This window comes from Beta vulgaris, chromosome 4 (assembly GCF_026745355.1).
Source record: "Beta vulgaris subsp. vulgaris cultivar EL10 chromosome 4, EL10.2, whole genome shotgun sequence".
Classification (NCBI taxonomy): Eukaryota; Viridiplantae; Streptophyta; class Magnoliopsida; order Caryophyllales; family Amaranthaceae; genus Beta; species Beta vulgaris.
Genome location: NC_079205.1, coordinates 64,230,829 through 64,253,908, shown reverse-complemented (window position 1 = coordinate 64,253,908; position 23,080 = coordinate 64,230,829). Strand labels below are relative to the sequence as shown.

The window sequence follows — 23,080 nt, the reverse complement described above, 5'->3', positions numbered from 1 at the left end:
AAAAAAGCTCTTCAAAAAATTATTGGTTATATCCTTACACATTAACTTAAATTTCAAAAACAATATTGTATTACATTCATCATAAGTAATTATATGTGTTTGGGCTCAATATATCTCTGGCCCCCAATCCATATTTAAATTAAGATATTGCCCCGTGGAACTCTACAAGCTAGCCTTTCTAGGAACCTGTCCCAACCTAAGTCCTGGTCCAACCTGATTGTCAATTTTCACACTTTCTAACGCATATAAATAGGGAACAATGCCCCATTTATTGAGGTAACGAATTCTATACCCACCATTCAATACTAACCGTTAAGTTCCATCACTGACTTGAGCGTCGGAGGGGGGGGGGGTGTCTGGAAACACCATGGGTATTTTAACTCTCGTTTTTGCAGGTCTCGTGACATTTATTTTCGATTGTTCCCACTGTTCTATAAGTTTTACCTGAAACAAAAGGTTACAATGATGAGTAATTCATATTATAATTTACCATGTAAGAAATTTAATATGAATCGGAAGATCATTTTCTAATTGCAATCAATACATACAACTCTTTTTACACTACTATCTAGTTTTTAATTTAAAAAATTTCAAATGCGCATTGATTAATGCTCTGGGGTGCAACGTTGGGGATAAGAAATAATTTAGTTAGTAAACAATAAAGGTCCTATTTGGCAATTAGAGTCTAGAGTTTAGCTGATAGAGTTTAGAGTTTGCTGTTAGATTTTTAACTTTCTGTTCAGCAGATTTGACCATTGATTTGACATTTTTTTTTTATAAATGTGTTTGATAACAATTAACTGATTGCTAAAAGCTTATTGCCATTTGTTTGTGTAAAATAATATTTATAAACATTATAATACATATGAGTAGTCATTAAACATAAATTTACCTAATCCTAAAACTCTATTTTACCCAAACACTCCTTTTAGAGTTTTGGGAAAATTTCAAAAAACTACCTTTTATAATAAAAAAATTTCAAAAAACTACCTTTTAAAAATTTTCTTTCAAAAAACTACCTTATATAACAAATTTATTTCAATGTACTACCATTTTGTCATAAATGAGGTTTAATCACCAATGATTAAATCATTGTAAATTGCTTTACTTTCTTCCCCTCTCGTTTTCTCTTCTTTTCTCGTTGTCCCGTCGGCAACAGCACCTACGGTGACTGTCATTTATTGATCAGTGTTAAATATAAACATAAAGTGGTAGTATATTGAAAGGAATTTGTTAGATAAGGTAGTTTTTTGAAAGAAAATTTTTAAAATGTAGTTTTTTGAAAAAAGTTGGTTATAAAAAGTAACAGTTTTTAACTAGTCAAAACTCCGAAAATAATCGAAAACTCTCTTTTTCCTCCAAATCGTCAAACATGAAACACCCAATCTTATACAGGTTATAGTCCAATTCATTCGAATAGCGAACTTTACTCAAATTCTGAAATTGCTGAATAATTAATATATCAAGGGGAGAAGCAAGCTTACTTAGGAAGTACGAAGAACAATAACAATGGCAGCTCCACACCATCACCAACCACAAACCCTAGAAGAAGTGCGAACCCTTTGGATTGGTGACCTTCAAATTTGGGTCGACGAATCATATATTCACAGTTGTTTTGCTCAAACTGGCGAGGTATTATCTCTCTCCTTCCCTATCTTCTTCTTATTATTTGTTGTTGATTTTCTCATGTTTTAGTGTAATTTGGTGCTATATTCATCTCTAGTTTAATGCCTTTTATGATTCTTGAGGTGGGTTTTTCTGGGTTTTTTTCGATTTTTGATGAATATATATTTGGTGTTGATTGTAATTCATAAATGCTTGTTCTTTTGCTGTTTTAGTTGAATACCTAAAAGTTTGGCGTACTCTTTTTACCTAAAGATTGATTTTTAATAATTTATAGCAGTCATGAGTCATGAACAAGAAGGAACAAAACAGTTAGTTCTAGGTTTATTAAGGATGTAGTTGGAATTTGAGTTATGTTGTGATTATTTGGTAACCTTTAGATTTTATCGAATCCTGAAATGTGCACTTGTGTCAATCTGAGGCCTCTTTTCTATTGCTCTTGTATGATTTCATGTTCTAGAATTTAGTTTAGATCATATTCCGAGTCGAAATCACTTTGAGAGTTAGAAAAAAGTTCGTAGTCTTGGGTTTGGGAGTTAGTATCGAGGTCCAGTGAAGCATATTAGCATATCATCGAATGTAACCAGTCAAAGGAAGAGGTGTTTGAACTACTTTAAAGTTAAGATAAAGCATTTCTATAAAGGAGCCGCTTTTGTGGTCTTGTGAATTGACTGTTTGAAGCTGTCCAGGAAAGATCGAGAGGGTTTTTGAGGAGTTCACTCTTGGAGGGCTTGGATCTAGTAGCGTAGCTAATACTAGTGGTCTAGTGGAAGCTTTCAACTTATCTTCTTTGTTCTCTGGGAAGGATCTACCTATCAAACTGATGAGTAAGTTTCACTAAGTAAGCACATACGTTGTTAGTAAAGAAAAAAAAAAGAAAGATAGCCTGGCATGTTAGAAGGAGACATCTAGATGGTGTGGTGAGGAGAGACGACAACATTAGGATAATATTGTAGGCAGCGTGACTTTTTCTTTTCTCTTTCTCTCCCCTCCTATCTTTTTATTTGTGTCTACCCTAACTGACTTGGAATCAAGGTCACCTTGTGCTTCACTCTGCTACTTTCGTATTCTGTTTTATAATTATTTTTAACTATATTAGTCATGTATTCCTTTGCTGCTTCTACTGCACCCCCTATTTACCTGTTATTGATGATATTCGGTTGTTGACTGGTTGTATCATCATTAGAATAAATGTTTCCTGATTACATTGTTATTGTCATAGTATTGATTTGCCTATGCTTTATACAATTTTGACTAATTTTTTCTTACAAAAAGAGTACTCTTTCGGTAATAGTCTTTCGAATAGTCAACAGCTATATCATGAGTTCAAGGTAATGCTATGTATATTCCTCCCCAAATTTGTTTTTGGTACTGGCTGGTGGCGGTGGTTCCATTGTTGTTATTGTTGATTCCATAATAATATATGCTGTACATTGCTATGTAGGTTATTTCTGTGAAGGTCATACGTAACAAGATTACTGGCCATCCAGAGGGGTATGGATTTGTTGAGTTTGTTTCACATGCTGCTGCTGAACGTGTTTTGCAATCATATAATGGAACTCCCATGCCAGGAACTGAGCAGCCTTTCAGATTGAATTGGGCATCTTTTGGGATTGGAGAAAGGAGGCCTGATGCAGGCCCGGAGCATTCTATCTTTGTGGGAGATTTGGCACCTGATGTTTCAGATTATTTGTTGCAAGAGACCTTTAGAGCTCACTATCCCTCAGTGAGAGGAGCAAAGGTTGTAACTGATCCAAGCACAGGTCGTTCAAAGGGTTATGGTTTTGTTAAATTTGCTGACGAGACGGAGAGAAACCGAGCCATGACTGAAATGAATGGTCAATATTGTTTATCAAGGCCAATGCGTATTAGTGCTGCAACTCCTAAAAAATCACCTGGGATCCAGCAACCTTATGCTGTAGCTAAAGGTAACTTTTCAGGCATATAAACTCATTTGCAAGTTTTTTCAGGAAAGTTTAGCATTCTGGATCTTTTCCTTTGTGAGTTTGATATGCAGTATGTACTCAGCTTCATTTTTCTGTGGCAGCCATATATCCTACTCCAGCATATGTAGTGCCACCAATTCAGCCAGTTCAACCAGTGCTAACAGAGAATGATCCAAATAATACAACAGTAAGTGGGGAGCAGTTATGGACCATTTGTAATTTGGATATGGTATTGTCTTATTAGCTTTATATGTACTTCCTTTCTGCAGATTTATATTGGTAATTTGGACCCAAATGTAACAGAAAAGAGCTGAGACAGCATTGCTTGCCGTTTGGAGAGATCGGTTATGTCAAGATCCCAGCCAGTAAGGGATGTGGTTTTGTGCAGTTTGCAGCTAGGTACTTACATTTATGGCCTTTTGAAGTTACTATTCTGCTCTAGAGTCTTGATGGGGATGTAAAGAGAGATATACCTTCTATCTGTGCTAAATTTTTGCTTCTGAATGTTTTTCCATTTAAGATGCCTGAAGTTGTCTTTTCGATTATATGGTGGTAATGCCTGTTAGTTCTTTCTCTAATAACCTCTGCTTCCAGAGCATCTGCTGAAGAAGCTATACAGAAGCTGCAAGGAGCTGTGATCGGTCAGCAAGCAGTTCGTGTTTTATGGGGCAAAAGCCCTACTGCTAAACAGGTAATATTTCCTGAAAAATCTTCTAGCTCTCTGTGTCAGATTAATTGCGGCCATTTAGAGCATATTTGCTTCCAGCTGTTCATGTTATGTAAGTTCAGTAGCTGATACTTGACTCTGATATATGCCTAGGATTCTGCTGCCTGGGGTCAGCAAGTGGATCCAAATCAGTGGGGTGCATACTATGGTTATGGGCAAGGTTATGATGCCTATGCATATGGTGCTGTTCAAGATCCATCCTTATATGCGTACAATGCATATGCTGGTTATGCTCAATATCCTCAACATGTATTATCTCTATCCTTAACCCCTCAATTACAAATACTACCTCTCATAGAGGAAATGGAACTGCATGTGATTTGTGAACAAAGTAGTTCAGTGTCTTAAATTTTCTTTTTTAGCTTAAAATGCATTATAAATTAAGTACGATTCTTCTAATGAATGGTAGTGTCGTTCCTCCATCCTTGCTGCTAACATTGCATCACAAATCATAGGACAACTAAGACACCGGCCAAGGAGAACTCGTGCCAGGCTAGTATCACGGCAATTTACCAAGAGAGGGTAAAATGATAACCCAATAATTATGCAAAATGATAACCCTATGTTGACCCTTTTTGATAAGACCCTGTTCAATAAAGGCCATGTCCAATATAAGTTATTTTAACCTGACATTGTACTCATGGCCATTAGGCTACCCTTTACGTTAACAAGGCCTACTTGTATATCCAGTATAGAATTCATTTTGGGGAGAGTACTTGTGTCTTGGACACTTTAGTCAACGGTAGGTTTATTATGAGATATTCCAAAGATATACTAAGGGGGTGTTCTTTTCAACTTATTTGAACTTATCTAAATTTATTTGAACTTATGTAAACTTATTTGTCTTATTAGACCTTATCTGAACTTATTTCTTGAGTTGTCAAATCTTATTTTTGTTGAACTGAACGTATTTGAACTTATTGGACCTTATTAGTCCTTATATGAACTTATTTTTTCTTACAAGGACTGAAAATAAGTTGAACAAAACAGGGCCTTAATATTTTGTTAACTGGGGGGGTCTGATTACAGGCTGAAGGTGTTCAAGATATGACTGCTGCAGCCGGTGTTGCTCCAGGTATGGAGCAGAGGGAGGACCTTTTTGATCCCCTGGCAACACCGGATGTTGATAGGTACTCTCTTTCCCTTCTTTTCCACTCTCATATTTACATCTGAAAACTTTTCATGTAAAACTCTCAAACTATGCTGACATACCTTTCTTCTCATCCTTCTCCATTCAGACTTAATGCGGCTTACCTTGCTGTCCATGGAAGTGCAATTCTGGGCCGTCCAATGTGGTTAACAACCTCTTCACTTGCAAGACAAGCTTCAGCCATTACTGGGTCGCTATAATTATGTCATTGTGGGCTGTTTTATTCGTCAATCTTATCAATTAACAAGCTGGAGGTTATGCAAGCTCAATCATCAATCATCAGCAGCTAGCTATTCAGGTGCTGCTACATCGATATGTTGTGCCCTAGTGTTCCTAGTATCTTTGCCATCGGTTGCAACCAGTCTTGGTTAAATCAAAATTGCAAATTTCTTTGGCAACTAGATTGAGGTTTGAGGGTGTTACTCGTAAGCCGCGGGACACTCAGCTTGTCAAGTACAAGATAAGCTGACAGAGTAGCTTCTTTTTTGGTTTTAGTTATGTGATCCAAAGACTAAATATATATCATGATGAGCTTAGTATTATTGGAACATAGTCAGAAATTGTGCATATCTCTCAATTTTTGTAGCTCCGGTGTTTGGTACGTGAAGAATAGATTTATTGTACGTTTTAAAATGCAAATTTAGTGAGTGATATTTAACTTATGATTGGGTTTTCAGTAGTACTTCCTTCATATCATAACTATTAACATTGACACAGAGTAATAAAACAAAAAACAATTACCGGGTGGTTGTGTCCAAATTCTAAACTTTAGAGAAAATAATAGAGAAGGAAAGTTCTTGAAAAAAGTATTTCAACTTGGTTTTGTGACAAACAATGGTGGTATTCCGTCCTTAAACTACAGGCACAAATGCACAAGCGAGTCGTCGAGAAAGAATTAAATCATTATATATGTAACCTTTCTTTAGAATTTTCAGTTATGGATATCATTAAGTACATATAATTTGGAATAGTTCACGGTTAACTTAATCTTAGAAATTAGCCTATTTTTTACGACTGTCTAAAATTTAATATGACCTATTATTTAGGGACGTAGTGAATATATATTAACTCACTCCAAGACAAAGTATATAATAACACAAAGCCACACTTGTTAATATAGGTCGTGTTTTCTTTTCTTAAATTTATTAGCACCAACTAAAATGAACTTAATAGAACTTATTTAACCTTTATTAGTCCTTGTAAGACTTGCTTAGCTTATTAGAACATATTTTTCGTGAAATAAGGTGAGAAGAACATATAGCCTTAAGGTGGTAGGTTTTGAAGTGTCCAGTTTCAACTCATCTGCATCAGATGGTAATCATGCTCCGTTGCGAGTCAACAAGTAAATGCTTGGCAATGTATATTCAAGAGATACCCAGCTCCAAGTCACTTTCATAATAAGCAATCTTAAAGAGAGGTAAGTAATCATAGATAAATGTAATTTCACTTGTTTGAAAGTACTCTAATGCCTCAAATGATACAATTCTGTTCTCTGTAGGTGTCCCTATTTAACTTAGAATGCTAACAAAATTTTGTCTATCTAGTTTATAAATCAATACATATTACTGATACTATGTTCAAACCAGAAACATTGAAGTTCAGATGAACTTGTAACTACAACTGAAACAAGATGGCTATGATCAAGTTTACAAATAATCCCACCACAGATTGATTCGATTTAGAGTCGATCTTTTGTTGATACATCTACTATCACAAGTATTTTGCTAACCATGGAATCTCCTGAGAGTCCTTTAGAGCAAATGTCACGTCATCACTGACAAAATACAGGCACAAACAACCGAGTCAGAAAGCTTACAGCTTGTGTAGGTTGCAGTAGATTATGTTACATAGTTAGAGATGAATTCTCAATTGTATAAAGAGAGCAGTCAAATCATCTAAAATATGCTGAAAGTTTGAATTATGCAAGAGCCATATTTGAAGTTTCACACGTCTGTCTTAATTGCTTTGTTCCTTTATATAAGTTATGCACCGTATTTTAACTTGTATTGTAACCATTGATATTCTTCACAGTTTCTTGAAGACTTATTAACATTAGATTCATCATCAGAGTAGAATAAGTCAATATGTAAAAGAGTAATCGTCAAAGTTTAACCTCAAAATTTTTGCCTATTAATAGAATTTCTAATCTAGGGGAGTATATCAAACAGATTTAACAACTTCTTGAGTTAGAGTTGCCCTAGTAATAATAGAAATTTCGTAACGCAAAAGAATTAACAAAGTATGGATAATGTAGTTTGTAATGGAACCAGAAACTATCAGCTACCAGCTACAATGCCTTAGCTAGCAAGACTTTATAGTGTGAAAAATTGTATTCTTGAAACTAACCTTGGAAAATTCAACTGCAACTTCTGCAACCTGTGCCTAGAACCTGGCTCGCATAGGATGATCCGGCATTCACCAAGTTTGCAGCTGTGTAAAAACAGATTAGAGTCAGTCAAGGTTTTAGTTGTCTCAGAAACCTAAATAGCAGTGTAGTCCCTCTTCACATAAATATACACCCTCATACCTTTTTTCCCTGAAATATTAAGCCCAGATTTGATTTTGGTTAATTTTTCATGAGATATTAGTCAAAATCCCAATTATCTTTCACTTTTCTAAACTACATGTCTGCTATACAGGTATAGTCTTTCTTTGGAATTTCTGGTGAAGAATATTATAAAGGATAATATGGGGAAGGTCAAATTTTAACTCACTAAATCTGGAGTGCCTATTAATGCAGACAGACCAAAATAGAATGTGACCTACTATATAGGGACGAAGGGAGTATATGTTTGCAAATTTTGTATGATACAATTTGGCTCAAGGCCGTTCAAGATTGTTGGATCATTCATCACATCAGCAGTGCGACTGAATTTAAGTTGGACAACTTATAAAATGCAAAGAGTATCATGGAGTGAAGCACCAAATTGGATAGAAGAACAAACAGAATTATCTTGGGGAAAGGGAGTAAAAACAAATGAGCTACAGCTTAATACTTACCCAACTCTTAAAAGAATATCCCATCCAGGAAATTGCTCATTATTGCTTGTACAAAAGCAGGAAACAGTGAAAGCCAGCTGCAAAAGTTTCAGAAAAGGTTATATCATATATGTTTCTTGCCTTTCAGTATTGTCTTGTCTCACTGAAATAGCACTGTGAACTGTAAAGCCACGAAGAAAAATATATAATGATTGAGAACGAGCAGAATGCAAAACCAGTGTTTATTAGTCACAATTTTTGCAACTTATTGTGCCATTTTCTAAAGATAAGGAAAAACAAGAAGTACATAACTTAAGATGTCAGGATCTGAAGAAGCTAACCTTTTCAAAGGTGGTTTCTGCCATTCCGGTCTTGTAAAGTTCATGCACCATAGCTGCCAAAAATATTTTTCCCAGTCTGCACGAGCTCCTGATCACCTATTGAGCATTTTTTATGTTAAGAAACAATCATAAGAAGAACAATCACATGCTTTAAAGTGTTGCATCCGTATTTGATGCATCTGAGCTGGTCTGGTCAATAAATAAAAACATCTGTGTCGGTATTCAAATTTTTTTTGGATATTCAATAAGTGTGGAATACTATGTTCAGTAGACATGTAATAGTTTTGCTCACTTGAACATGAGGTGCTTGAAACATTTCCTGTATAGCTGCTTCAACTTCTGCCATTCCAACACGGGTTTCTTCTGAGGTTTCATGAGCAAAGTAAAGTCATCAAAAGTGGTTCAAGGAGGATAATATGATAGGTAAAGAAGTAGAAAAGCTATTGACAAAGGTATGCAAGACATAATTCAGAGGTAGGGCAATCAAATAAACTAAAATTGACAGAAATGCTTTATAGTTCATAATCTGAATTCTTAAGCACAGATTCTTGATTATGAAGTATGTACCAGCAGAAGCAGTGTCAGCTGGAGAGATCTGATTCTTGATACGATAATCTGCAATTTCTGCTGCACGCCGACATATCTCTAGAGCCCTACGTGCATCTCCAGAAATAGCAGCTACCTGATATAAAATTAGACTTCAACATCATTACAATAAATGGGTGGAGAGGACAAAGTAATAAGATAAGAAAGTATAGCTCAGGTACGACATATTCTTAGTAACTCAATTATAACCACCTTTCTAGAAGCGAATTCCACAGCCTGCTTATCAAAAGCATCGATTCCTTTAAGTCGACTCATAATGATCTCTTGAAGTTGTTGGTAGGTATAGGGGCCAAAACAGAGTCTGTGGATTCCCATTCGGCTTGATATACGAGGCAGCAACTTCTCTGGAAGGTCCATGGTGTTAGCAATTCCTGCAAGAAGGGTAGGATGAGTCTTGATTGTTACTTATTCGGAGTATCCGAATATAACAAGAAATGAACTGAAGTTTTACTGCGATGTAACAAGTCAAAGCTTGAAATATCTAATCAGAACAGAATTCTACCTATCACAATGAGCTTGGAATTTGGTCTAGTTGGCCAATCAAGAATGTTATAAAGAACCTGAAACAAAAGCAAGGCTCAAAAACGTCAGTTTCTCTTATGACAGACAAAGTAGAGCTGTTAGATAATTTAGAATGCTAAGGTTACCGATTGGTTTCTGGTTACAAGAAGATCAAGTTCATCAATCAGAAGAATGCAAGGTTTGTTCTGTCCTTTGCCTACTTGTTTTCCTTCTGAGAAACGCTCATTGAGGAAGTGCAAGGCCTTTTTCCAACTGACCCTGTGTCCACTCAGTGCTTCATATATAACCTGTCACAAATTCTGAGTTCAGAGTCTAGGTCACAAGTATAAGATGTTGAACAAAGAAACTTTGCAACTACTTACCCTATATATGTTCTCTGCCGTAGCTAGTTTCAGACCATTGATCTCGATGAAACTGTAAGGCTTAATACTTCCTGAATCAAGTTCAGACTTAAGGCTCCTCATCACTGCAAGTACACTCATAGTCTGCAACACGACACAGGTAAAGGTTGAGAAATTTTGACGTTATTTGGTGCATAAAAGATCTTGAAGAAGGAGCAGTTGGATGCAGATAATTCACCTTGCCAGTCCCAGGAACACCATGAATGTACAGGCAACGTCCAAGACACTGATCATCACATATAGCACCTTTTATAAAGGTAGTGATCTCGTCCATTTCCTGGGTAACCCATGTATCAGTAAGAAGTGGAACAAAAGATATAGTGGAGCAGAACAATCACATACTACATACTTGTTACGACAGGGGAGTGACTTTGGTAAATTTGCTAACAGCAGTGTCTGTTTTGCCTTTTCAAGCTCTGTTTGCTTATGGCATCTCACATGCCGTGGGATACTCTTTGTACCTATCTTCTGAAATCCAAAGATCCGCCCCTTCCTTGAATTCTGTTATAAACTAGGGGTTAGATAGATTTAATTCAAGTAGCCAGTGGAGGAAATTAAGGTAAAGGGTATTGAACATACTGCGGCCACTCCTGAGAGGATGGTCCAGAAGATTTTCTCTTTTCAATCTCCTCCTCAAAGTCCACATCTTCTGACTCAGACTCTGAATCCTTCGTAGATTTCCAATCATCATCACTAACACTATCATCGTCATCATCATCATTGTCGTCATCCTATGAAATGCAGAAACAGTATTGTCAAGTTTTGGTCGGCCTCTGGCTAGTGGTTAAACACTTAGAGTACTTAGACCCCTCGTGGTAAGGCTTACCTCTTCTCCATCATTGATTTCTGCAAGCCGCTTGAAAGAATGCCAATGTATGTCATACTCATACTCACAAAAGAAGACATCATCCCCTTCATTTTTGGCTTTGGCATACTCTTTTGGAGTCATAACAAAGCAGTGCCTCATAACAGATTCCATCTGTAGCAGCAAGGTAAAAAAAACCATTAGCCTCATATAACAACCAATAACCAGCACGAGATAATATTCATGTGGAGTATGTTTTAGGTGTGCACAAATCGCTGCTTCACAAACTTCTTGCTCATAATAGATATAAGTCTGCAGCTTGGCAATCAAACATGGAAAAAGTATGCAAAGTCTCCAGAGAGATCAATCAGAAAGTGATTCAACAGTGACTGAAAAATCTGGCTCAGCCTCAGAGAAACGACCATACCATCTTTTCTACAAGTAATTTGGTCAAATTTTGGACTCAGACACACAATTCCAACATTCATTCTTCATCGATTTTAGTGGACTCATCAGCAGCAATATTCAGTTCCCATTGGAGTTGATATAGTGCCCTTTTCCATCTTTTTTTTTCTTTTCTGAAAGGAGCCCTTTTCCATCTTTATAAGAAGCATATGAGGTGTTGAAATTTGTGAAGATATCATCCAATTGTTACTACTCAAGTCTAATTCCTTTATAATGGTTGCATGCTCTTATCAATTCCCCTCCAGAAGCACATACTATAGTAAGGGCCTAAGGGGTATGTATTTATTGGCAGCATACTCAATCACCCAGGTGCTATTTCCCTACTACAGAACTCATACTACCAACTACCGAGGCTGATTCACCTTATCGCTTCACTGCTAGACAGCTACTTAGGTCGACACTAGTTCATGAAGATAATCAAGTCCCCCAATTTACAAAGTTCAACACACCTAAACTGCCCACTAGATCATCAATTGTCTTTAAATATGAATAGACATTTTCTTATGTAGTTAGTAAGTCAAATGAGTTAACAGGCTACATATTCTGATTTTCCTTTGCTTCTCTTCTCTCAATAATCAAAAAGACAACTCGGTTCCTATGTCAGGGTAAAATGAAGACATATTCTGGAAGCATATCTCTGACCTTGCGAAATTCAATACAAAACAAATTTAGAGGTTTCATGCCTTACTAATGTTTTCCATATCACTCCATCATTCTCCTATGAAGCCAAGAGACCTATGTTGACACAATGAAACAAAAAAATGAACAGAAATTTGATATCCAACTCATGCTACCTCTACATCAGCAAAATCATTGGTGCGATACAGCTCTCGCCTCAAATTATGTGGCTGTCTTCCAGCTTCAGTCTCCTCCGGGATCATGTACCAATGTGCTCGAAACCAATAGGTTCCATCCACTTCTTTCCATATACTGCACAATGTCATCAAAAGTTCAGCCACATTCCACACCAATTTCTTTCAAATCATCAAAATTCTAGCTTTTTCCCACAAACTCAACACTCTATATCTAATCCTTAATCTAATTTAACAAACAAAAATCATTTGAACAAGACTATTAAGAATTTCAAAAGACAATATACCTGTCCATCCTAGCAGCCCACAAATCGCTCGAAAGCAGCTTCTCCTTCAAAGTCCTAACCCTCCTCTTCCCCTTTGGTGGCTTTGGAAGTTCAACCTCCCTCCCCAATTTCTTAGCCTCACAAAACCCACAAATCCAATCAGTTTCAGGAACCTCCTTCAATGGAGGCTTTAAACACTTCAAATGAAACCCACCAAGGCATTCGTCGCACTCAATCATCACCGCCCTTCCACCTCGAAAACACACTTTACATTCCTCCACCTCAGGATCCTCCTCATCCGAGCTCGCATTATCTCTCCTCTTCACATAAACATCATCACCCACTGCAAATTCACCCCCATCATACATTGCTTTCTTATAATAAACCCTCTTTTTCACCACATTTCGAACTCGAACTTGAGCTCGAGTCTTTACTACATTTTCCAATTCATCCCCTCTTTTTCTCTTCCTCTTCTCAGACAAAGAAGGAGACTTTGGATGAATTGGCTCATTGATCAAGACTTTCTCAATCTGGGTACTACAAACTTTAGATTTTTTACTGGATTTCGGGGTTTTGGGAGTTTTTTCTAGGGTTTTAGACGGTAATTGCTTGATGGGTTTTTCTGGGGTTGAGATAAAATCGTTAGTACTAAGCGATAGTCGACGAGAAGATCGACGAAGTGGAGTTGATTCAATTTCTGATGAGATAATACGATTATAGCTTCGAGATGGGGTTTTAGTGTTGGGGTTTGAGGAGAGATAATAGAAGGTGAAGCTGCGGTTTTTTTAAGATCTGGGATTTTCTGGGTTTTAATTGGAGTTTCCGCCATTGAAGCTCTGCAAGTGATGGTGAGAAGAAGAAGGTTAATTTTAGGAGAGAGAAAATGGGAAGAGAGATAGAGTGAAAGCAATGAAAAAATGAGGAAGAAGGTGGATAGTGATAGTGTAGAGGCAGTAGAGCGTAGAAAGAGAAAGTATGAATTTGGCGGGAAAAGCTTTCCTCCTCTTTATATGGGTGTCCTTTGACCTTTAGAGATTAGAGCCGTTGAGCTTTGACTATGGTCCACTAGCATTTTTGGCACGCGATGCGTGTGTATAGATTTTAGCATTTATTTTGGACACGCGTAATTATTCACTTATGCTTAATCATGATTTTATATGCAATATAATGTGCGTGAAATAAAACATCTCATTTTTGAATTGACATGTTTTTACATGTAAAACCGTAGATTTTGAACTATTGTGTTCTTTAAAATAAAATGATAGTGAACGTAATATGTTTAAAGGGTAGAGTGCTAATGTTTTATAACTATTATCACTACCTTACCATTCCTTATATGATAGAAATTGTAAATAATAGGCAATAAACAATATTTTATATGTTGCATAAGTTTGATATTCTATAAAATAATATGCGATGAAAATATAATGTTATTATTATCAATATTTGGTAACCATTTTTGAATTGAAGATTCTGATTTTATCAACGATCTTGAAACTTTTTTGTGTAGATCTTTTCAATCAATTTCATTTTTTTTACTTGTGTCTTAATTAGGTAATTATTTGTTTTAATTTTAGCTTGTTTAATATAGAAATAGCTTATATTTTCTTTCTTTCCTAATATTTTCTTTTTCTTAAGGGTATTTTTGTATTTTCAAATGAGGACACCATGCCTCCTCCTTCACTTATATAATAGAGATATCTGGGGAAATTTATGACGTGTTCGGCCACAATAGATGTGGTAGTAGCTTTTAGTTGTTAGTTGTACTGATAATTGTTAGTGATTGGTGTGTAGCTGTTAGCTGTCCAAGTAGTGGTATAAGATATTGATATTCGATAAAAAAAAGTTGTCAAAGTAGTTGTTTACAAATAATTAATTAAAATCTCAAACAAAACTTTAATATAATACTTTATGCACCACTAAACGCTATCTCAAAAGCTACAAATCGTAGCTTTTCACAAACACTACTAAAACGCTACTTATAACACTATAAGATATTTACACCACTAACTTACCAAACACTACTATTTTTCTTAATTAATGTTTTGACCTAGTCAAGATATTAAAAGCTACTTATAAAGCTTGTGTCGAACACACCATTAGCAACGCCTAGTGCACGCTTGTACGTAAAGTATGGTGTGCACATGTATATGGCTAACAAGTTAAATAAACAAATGTATATCTTTGTTGGTACATGTTCAGTTGCTCACGGGTATAATTCTTTGTGTTCATTATGCGTATGATTTTCATTCTATGAACGTGAGTATGTATTTTTTTATGGTAGCGTGGTAAAGTTTAAGGTGGTCATAATAATTGTGATTATACAAATTTCATAATCTAAATAAAACTTTATAGGATTTTTTAACAAGAATAATACAAATTGTTTCCCGTTCTCTCGCAATAATATAAACTTTTGATTATTTTTTAATAATACAAACTTTTGATCAAAATTCCTCGAGTAAGCAATAAAAATAAAATAATATAATTTAAACTAATAAATTAATATATTTTTTATAAAAACAACATATATGGCATGCTTATGTGGCATATCATGTGCTTTCGATTTCTGCCTCTTATATAAACCTAGATATAATAAAGAGGTGGTAGCTCAATGAACTATCATCTCAAATTCCGGAACATTATTCAGGGTTGCAGACTAGTAATTTAGCCGGAATTGGTCTCTAATTAATTATCTTTCCTAATTAAAAAAAAACCTAGATATAAGGGAGAGAGACTCGAAAGAAGGAAAAGCAACAAAGCAATTCGACCGGCGATGCGGCGAAGGAAAACGAAGGACCGACGGCCGGCAACCGACCGGCGAGAAGGAGGAACAGCGAATGAGTTCTCAGTCGAGGTATGAGAGTTCGAAAATTTTGCCTTTAAACTTTCATTAAACTTGATTGATGGCTTTTTATTTTTCACGTATAAATAATTTTGGGTACTGGTTCAGGATGAAGTAAATTATGAGACAAGAAATTGTATAGGATGTGAAACTGTTACTAGTATGATACATGTTTCACGACCAAAAGATGTGGAAAGCGGGAGAATGGAGCTTCCAATAATCATGAAGGAGCAAGAAATAATGGAAACTATAAACAATAATGTTACTGTGATTATCTCTGGAGGTACTGGATGTGGCAAGACCACTCAAATTCCTCAGGTGAGATCATGTATTTAGTGTGCAGTATCTTGATATAACATACTCCATCCGTCTCTTATTAGTTTACCCCTTTCTTTGGGGGCACATTTGCCGAGATACTAATTTGAACATTAATATCTCTAATTTTCGATAAGCAAAAATTACAAAAAGTTGATATTTGGATAATACACATTGAGACGAATTCAACAAGATCTCACATGACTATATTTTTCCTTAAATACAAATTACAATAGATAGTCAAAGTCATGTATGTGAATAGTGTTAAAAGTCAAAAGGGGTAAACTAATAAAAGACGGAAGGAGTATTTTATATTATTAGAGTAACATTATATGTAAAAGATAGAATGGACTTTTACCCGTCGTCCACATTTGTATAATTATATGCAGTTTCTTTATGAAGCTGGCTATGGTTCAGGAAAATGCCCTATGAGAAGTGGTATGATAGGTATAACCCAACCTCGTCGTGTTGCTGTCCTCTCTACAGCAAAACGAGTAGCATTTGAGCTTGGACTACAACTTGGTAAGGAGGTTGGCTATCAAGTTAGGCACGACAGAAGCGTTGGAGATAACTGCTCCATCAAGTTTATGACTGATGGGATTATGCTTCAAGAACTCAAGAGTGATTTTATGATGAAGCATTACTCTGTCATAATTTTGGATGAGGCTCATGAAAGGAGTTTAAACACAGACATACTTGTTGGGATGCTTTCTCGTGCTGTTAAGTTTCGCCAGGTACTCTTTCTCAAGTTTTTTTTTGCACATTTTGGTGGTGGACTTTGGCATTTAGTCCCTTGTGTTATTGGGATCAAGGCCGTGGCAACGATTTTCGGAGCCCTGTGCAATTTTTTAAAATTGGGCTCTTTCTTTTGTCTTTCCATATATATATAGAGTACATACAATACTCAGTATAGATGATGGCTAAAACTAATTTTTCTCCTAGTATATTTTTTTTAAAAGAAACAAAATAATCTAGATTAAGAAAGAAGAAACAATATAATTAATTAATACTCCCTCTGTCCCATAATATAAGTCCTAATTCTGTTTTTACGCGGGAATTAAGATTAAATGGAATTTTGTTTTATTTGAATAAAAAAAATTATTTTTATTGAGAAACACTTACATTATTTTTTTATTTTTAACAAAAAATAAAAACTGTCATTTAATGTTGCATGGTTTAATGTGTAGAGGAGTTCAATGAGGTAAAAGATTCCATTTTTTCATTAATAAGGTGCATTGGAAGCTGAAATTATGATGACATTTTGGGAATTAAACTATTTTCATGAGGGTATTTTGGGTATAATTATTGATTGAAAATAGAAATAAGACTTATATTTTGGGACACCTTATAAGGAAACAGGACTTAAAAAAAGTGGAAAGAAAAGAAATAAGAATAGAAGTATGCGTTAAGAGGGAAAGAATGTGAAAAGGCCAAAAAAGGGGAAATGAAAGGATTATTAGTATTGCCGTGCACTAGTAATTATTATGGGAAACAGTAGTAATTATTATTATGGGGAAACATAGTAATTATTGTGGAAAGTTGTGTCTCCATGTCTAATGTGTGTTTTTTCAAAAAATTGTCATTGTGAAGAATTGAACCCTTGACTGGAGGGTTTTATTTAAAAGCACTCACCACTAAACCAAAGCAATTTTGCTTGTCATTGTTTGATGCATCATTATAATATACCATACCAGATTTTGGGGCCCCTAACTGGCGGAGGCCCTGCACGGTCGCCCCGGTCGCCGCCCCTCTGTCGGCCCTGATTGGGATCTAGTGGAAACACTTATCTAATGTAAAACTAGTATGTTTCTATGAGAACAAATTAGGATTTAGAACATATGCAATATTTATCATAAATCATATGCAACAACAAATTAACTTTTTGAAACACAACATATATAACTCGAAAACGAATAGGAATTCGATTCTTACAATATTATGATTCATAAATATGTATATTCTTGGTTCAAGACGTAACATAAAACAATTTAATTGTTGTTTTGTTTCTTGAAGGCAACCAAATTTTGCTTGAAACAAATTGCCTCAATTTGATTGATACTACAAACCTTCAAATTTTAAAAATTTGTTTCGCTGAAGTTCAATATTCAAACAATTTTTTTCATCGTTCATTGGATCAAAGAATGTTAGATAACTCCAACTAATGAACTTTGTATGAATTCTAGTGATAAAATATTGAGATACTGGACCTACTGGTAGCAACATAAGAAAATAATGTTGTTACTGGTTTAATGCATAAGTTGACCTAAAAGATAGCGAAATTCTATATGGTAAGCCTCTACTTTTGCTTTTTCTACATGGTAAGTATTCTTAAACAAAATTCTACATGGTAAGCCTGTACTTTTGTTCTAGCTAATTCCGTAAGTTATTTGGCCGTTAGTTTGGGTTCCAAAATCACCTCGATTTGCGTGCGTTGATTTACGTGCTAAAAATTTAGCTCGACTAAAGTTTTAAGTGTCTTTTTAGTCCTTAGCGGTCAAATATGATGTCAAAATTTGGGAAAAAAAAACCTTCGGGTTTGCCTTGATTTGCTTGCAAACTTCTAAGGGTTATAATGACTCTCTAAAACTTTAGCTAGACTAATTTTCTTGGCATGTAAACCAATGCACGCAATTCGAGACAATTTCGAAACCCAAACTTATGGCCGTAAACGTTTATAACCATTAAGCTTACGGAATAAGCTAGAACAAAAGTACAGGCTTACCATGTAGATTTTTTCAAAGAATGCTTACCCTTACCATGTAAAAAAGGCAAAAGTAAAGGCTTACAATGTAGAATATCCCTAAAAGATATAATGTGGAGTTTGTCTCTGAAAGTCTGGAGTTGATGGGTTGGTCAAATAGCCCAATTTAGCTCAATGAGGATTGTGTTGAAGACTAGGTGGTAGACGATATTAATTGTGTAGGGGAATGTTAATGAAAGTGCAGACCGCTTTTTTACAATAAAGAATGATCCTTGTTTCAAGTATGTCTATGGCAGAGATTGTGGTTAGGTTAGGTTGAGGAGAGTGTGTGTTCTAATGAGAGTTACTTTGAACTTTTAAAGCTTATAAATGATTTTGCTTATGTGAATATACACTAATGATTGGTATCAGTTTATAAAAGATGAAGGCTATGTTTAGTTCACCTGAAATTTTCTGATCTGAACTTATCTGATCTGATCTGAACTTATTTTTTCTGATTACAAGATATTATCTTTTAGATTTTTCTTAATATATAAGAAAAAATATAGTCATGTGGGGTCTTGTTTGATTCGTCTCAATGAGTACTTTATTAATATTCAATTATTATAATTTTTACTAATATGTAATGAAAGATATAATGATTTTTAAATATAAGCATAATCTGAACTGATCTGATCTGAACTTATTTTTTCTGATCTGATTAGATCTGATCTGATTAGATCTGAAATAAGCAAAAATAAGGTGAACTGAACATAGCCGAAATTGTTGCTTAAATTCAAGTGATAGTGTATATCAATGAAGCCCACATGGTACTGCACAAGATCTGTTATTAGGATAATCACTGGGCAGAAGCCTTTACTTTTTGATTAATGTTTTTCAGGAAGAAGCTGAGAAACAGCAGCAAAATGGAATAGAAAAATATAAGCCTAATGAGAGAATATATCCTATAAAGTTGATCTTGATGAGTGCTACCTTGCGGGTTGAGGATTTCACTTCAGGGAAACGGATATTCCCTTTATCCACACCAGTTATAGACATTCCAGGAAATCAGTTTCCTGTCACAAAACATTTCTCAAAGAAAACAGAGCTCATAGACTATATTGGTGAAGCTTATAAGAAAGTATTAAAAATTCACAAGCTGCTACCTCTAGGTGGCATATTGGTGTTTGTTACTGGCCAAAGGGAAGTAAAGCTTTTGTGCCATATGCTTCGTCAAGCTTCGATGAAATTTGTATCCAGAAGTTCTCAGGTTAATGAAGAGTCTGAGGCAACTAAAGTGAGTGGCACGGAAAATAGTGATGAGGTCGTTAATACTGTTTCAAGCTCCAAAAATAAACAACAAATGGACAGGTTCAGTTGGTATGATGAATGTCAGGATAAATTAGACAAAAAAGACGCGTATTTTGCTCTCACTTCGGGGGAAGATAGTGAATCAGATATTGGAAGTGATTTCGAAGATGATGGATCAGACAATGGGGATGCATATTTTGCCGTTAGTTCTGGGGAAGATAGTGAATTGGATATTGGAAGTGATTTTGAAGTTCACAAGTCTTGTAAAGTAGCTAATAACATTGTTGATATTACTGAAGCTGTGAATTCTGAATCCTTGGGGGCTGCTTTTGAGAATTTGACAGAAAAGACTGCTTCATCATCAGATTACAACATAAACGAGAAAATTTCTGCAACCCAGGATGTTTGCTCTTGTCAGCCTTCCAGCTTGACTAAGCAAAACACAGAGAGAAAGGGTCCTGTCATTGGTCCATTAGATGTTTTGCCTCTTTATGCTAAGCTTCCAGAAGCTGCTCAGCTTCGTGTGTTTGAGAAAATTAAGGAAGGGGAGCGTCGAGTTGTTGTTGCTACCAATGTTGCTGAGACCTCTTTGACAATCCCTGGGATACAATATGTGGTTGACACTGGAAGGGAAAAAGTGAAGGAGTATAATCCATCTAATGGTGTTGAATCATATAGAATTAAGTGGACAAGTAAGGCATCAGCTTCTCAACGTGCTGGAAGAGCAGGAAGGACAGGACCTGGTCATTGTTATTGCCTCTATTCTTCTGCAGCCTTTACTAATCTGTTTCCGGACTTCTCAACTCCCGATATCTTGAAAATGCCTCTTGATTATGCTGTTCTCCTTTTGAAATCTATGGGAATCGGAAAGGTCAGTGTCCTTCATATCTATTATTGCCTGATGTTTACTTTTGATGGATCTTCTTGTTTGGAAAAGGTTAATCGTTTGATCACATATTCTATATGCACAATCGGTCTTTTTGACACCATATATTGATAAATTGTCGAGGATTCATTATGGCAACTTATATTCGAAGTATGTAAAATAGTAGGAGCCAGCAGTGGCCTTGCTTTTGGGAAAAAATAGTGGTGATACAGATGATGGATGTGAGTTTATTAAACTTCTCCACTCGGTGATTTTTTTTTTCTTGTTTATTCTGTCAAGAACAATTTTCCATCATCTGAAGCCTAGTCTAGGAGTAATGTGGGCAATAACCAATAATTTTTTTTTTTTTTTTTGAGAGCCATAATTCTTTGTTACTTGCATGCTTTTGTATCTTGTGCAGCTTATGCATATAAAAGAGACACGAAAAATATATAAGGTTGAGCTCCTTTGTATCTAACAATTGTCTGGCTATGCTGCGCATTTTAAAATTGTATGGTTTCTTTGGTACCATGTACTCTTCTGGATTGTACGCGCAAATCTGTTCTGATACAAATTGTATTTTTTTATATGTTAGGTTGCAAAATTCCCATTCCCAACCCCTCCAGATGCTGAAGCGTTAGGGGAAGCACAGAGTCGCTTAATGTATCTTGGAGCATTGGATAGTAAGTGTAGGGTGACACCTTTGGGCAAGACAATGGCTCAGTATCCAATAAGCCCACGACATTCGAGATTGCTCCTGCAGGCCATACAGTTATCGAAAGAAAAGAGGGGTTTTGTACGACCAAATCTGGTTTTGGGTTATGCAGTGGCTGCAGCTACTGCCTTGAGCGTTGAGAGTCCTTATTCATTTAGGTACGAAGGAAGTCAAACCAATTCTGAGGACCAGGATCAGGAACATGATTCTGGTTTTTTGGGCAGCCAGAAAACCAGAGACCAGCATGCTAAATCAATGACGAAACAAATGAGAGAATCTGCTAACTGTTGTTCTGCAACATTTGCCAAGCCTAAGAGTGATGCTTTGACAGTAGCTTATACCTTACAGCTTTTTGAGCAGTCTAGGAACAGAACTCAATTCTGCAAAGAAAACACACTGAACCTTAAAATTATGGTAGAATTGTCGAAGCTGAGAAAGCAACTACTGAATATAGTCTTCAAAGAGAGATATCACAGGGTGCAGCCAGAGTTATCATGGTCTCATGGAACCATAAAAGACGTTGAAGATAATTGGGCAGTAGCTTCTGATAAGTATCCCCTCTCGCAAAAGGAGGAGAACATCTTGTGCGAAGCTATATGTGCTGGTTGGATAGATATGGTTGCCAAGCGCACAAGCGCTAGTGAATCATCAGACAGAGATAGAAAAGTCAATGCCATTCGCTATCAGGCATCATCGATGGCTAAATGTACAGTTTTCCTTGGTCACTGGTCATCTGTCCATGAAGCACCTCCTGAGTTTTTGGTGTATCATGAGTTGAATTGCACGAAACAGCCTTACATTTACAGAGCAACGAGTGTGAAGCCAGAGTGGCTGGCGAAACTTTCTGGGCCTTTATTATGCAAATATCCGACAGATCCAAAACCTGTTTACGATCCTCATTGTGATCAGGTATTCAATCATGTGATTCCATATTTCTGTCGTCACCTGTGGGAACTCCCACCGGACAAAGTGCCAATAGAAGATGATGAAGAACGTACTAAAGTCTTCGCCTATGCTTTGCTTGATGGTCAAGTCCTACCTTGCTTAAAAACTGTGAAGAAGTTATTGGTAAGTTTGCCGAGCATCATATTGAAGCCAGAGGCATTGGGTCAAAAACGAGTGAGCAATCTTATAAGCAAGTTGAGGGGTAGAACAATTGATAGCTTTGCTGAGCTGAAAGAAGCATGGAAAGAAGATCCGCTATATTTGTATCTGGAATTGCTGGACTTTATTCAGAAAGATTCGCGCTTGCTGTTTGATAAGTTGTGGGAAATTATGCATAAAGAAGCTTTCTTGGTACCTCAGGGTAGAACCAGGAAAAGGAAGCGCGGTAATGAAAGTTGATTTTTCCAGATGTTTTGGCCATTTTAATCTATTTCACAATGTAAGTACCTGGTAAATAAAATTGTCACAGCATTGTTTTTTATACTCATGGTATTTAGCATAAATTTATGGTAGCTATTGAAAACTTATTCTCCAATTCTGAGCACTTTGGTGGCCATACATACAATTATCTCTTCTTTTTACAGTGATTTAAACTAATTGTGTTGTTTTGAAGCATTTGGTCATACACTAGTAATCTTTGGTGGCTCATGTTTGTCACCTGAAGCTGCTGCAAGGCAGATTTACGTACTATAGGGTAGCTTGTAGAACGAGAGAAATATAGAGAAAGAAGAGAGAACCTATGTAATACACTAGGAGAGATAACA

At 36.0% G+C, this 23,080-nt stretch overlaps 3 protein-coding genes and 1 non-coding gene across 4 annotated transcripts; 2 read left to right on the top strand and 2 right to left on the bottom strand.

The window, feature by feature from the left end:
• Positions 1 to 1,346: 1,346 nt before the first annotated feature.
• LOC104889974 (polyadenylate-binding protein RBP47B') lies at positions 1,347 to 6,108 on the top strand. The gene is given in 9 exon segments (XM_010675324.4): positions 1,347 to 1,632; positions 3,068 to 3,551; positions 3,671 to 3,756; positions 3,839 to 3,872; positions 3,875 to 3,968; positions 4,164 to 4,260; positions 4,390 to 4,545; positions 5,326 to 5,426; positions 5,535 to 6,108. Coding segments are annotated over 9 exon segments (1,287 nt in total). The 5' UTR covers positions 1,347 to 1,509; the 3' UTR covers positions 5,647 to 6,108.
• Positions 6,109 to 6,853: 745 nt separating this feature from the next.
• LOC104889975 (origin of replication complex subunit 1B) lies at positions 6,854 to 13,606 on the bottom strand. Its single transcript, XM_057394559.1, is given in 17 exon segments — positions 6,854 to 7,220; positions 7,793 to 7,876; positions 8,447 to 8,523; positions 8,767 to 8,862; positions 9,059 to 9,129; positions 9,334 to 9,448; positions 9,565 to 9,743; positions 9,875 to 9,932; positions 10,020 to 10,181; positions 10,257 to 10,379; positions 10,474 to 10,572; positions 10,641 to 10,806; positions 10,884 to 11,026; positions 11,122 to 11,274; positions 12,360 to 12,495; positions 12,665 to 13,391; positions 13,394 to 13,606. Coding segments are annotated over 17 exon segments (2,532 nt in total). The 5' UTR covers positions 13,473 to 13,606; the 3' UTR covers positions 6,854 to 7,156.
• LOC125497215 (small nucleolar RNA snoR28) lies at positions 11,137 to 11,214 on the bottom strand. Its single transcript, XR_007273849.1, has one exon. It is a non-coding gene; the product is annotated as a small nucleolar RNA snoR28 (small nucleolar RNA).
• Positions 13,607 to 15,250: 1,644 nt separating the features above from the next.
• LOC104889976 (ATP-dependent RNA helicase DEAH13) lies at positions 15,251 to 22,851 on the top strand. Its single transcript, XM_010675326.4, has 5 exons — positions 15,251 to 15,497; positions 15,594 to 15,803; positions 16,190 to 16,534; positions 19,382 to 20,662; positions 21,252 to 22,851. The coding sequence occupies exons 1-5, from the start codon at positions 15,417 to 15,419 to the stop codon at positions 22,713 to 22,715; spliced, it is 3,381 nt and encodes a 1,126-aa protein (XP_010673628.1). The 5' UTR covers positions 15,251 to 15,416; the 3' UTR covers positions 22,716 to 22,851.
• Positions 22,852 to 23,080: the final 229 nt, after the last annotated feature.

Bases quoted from the DNA above. Each gene is read 5' to 3' on its own strand.
- LOC104889976 (XM_010675326.4), top strand. From the start codon at position 15,417: ATGCGGCGAAGGAAAACGAAGGACCGACGGCCGGCAACCGACCGGCGA. The intron at 15,498-15,593 runs GTATGAGAGTTC...GTACTGGTTCAG, and splicing joins CGAATGAGTTCTCAGTCGAG to GATGAAGTAAATTATGAGAC. The intron at 15,804-16,189 runs GTGAGATCATGT...AATTATATGCAG, and splicing joins AGACCACTCAAATTCCTCAG to TTTCTTTATGAAGCTGGCTA.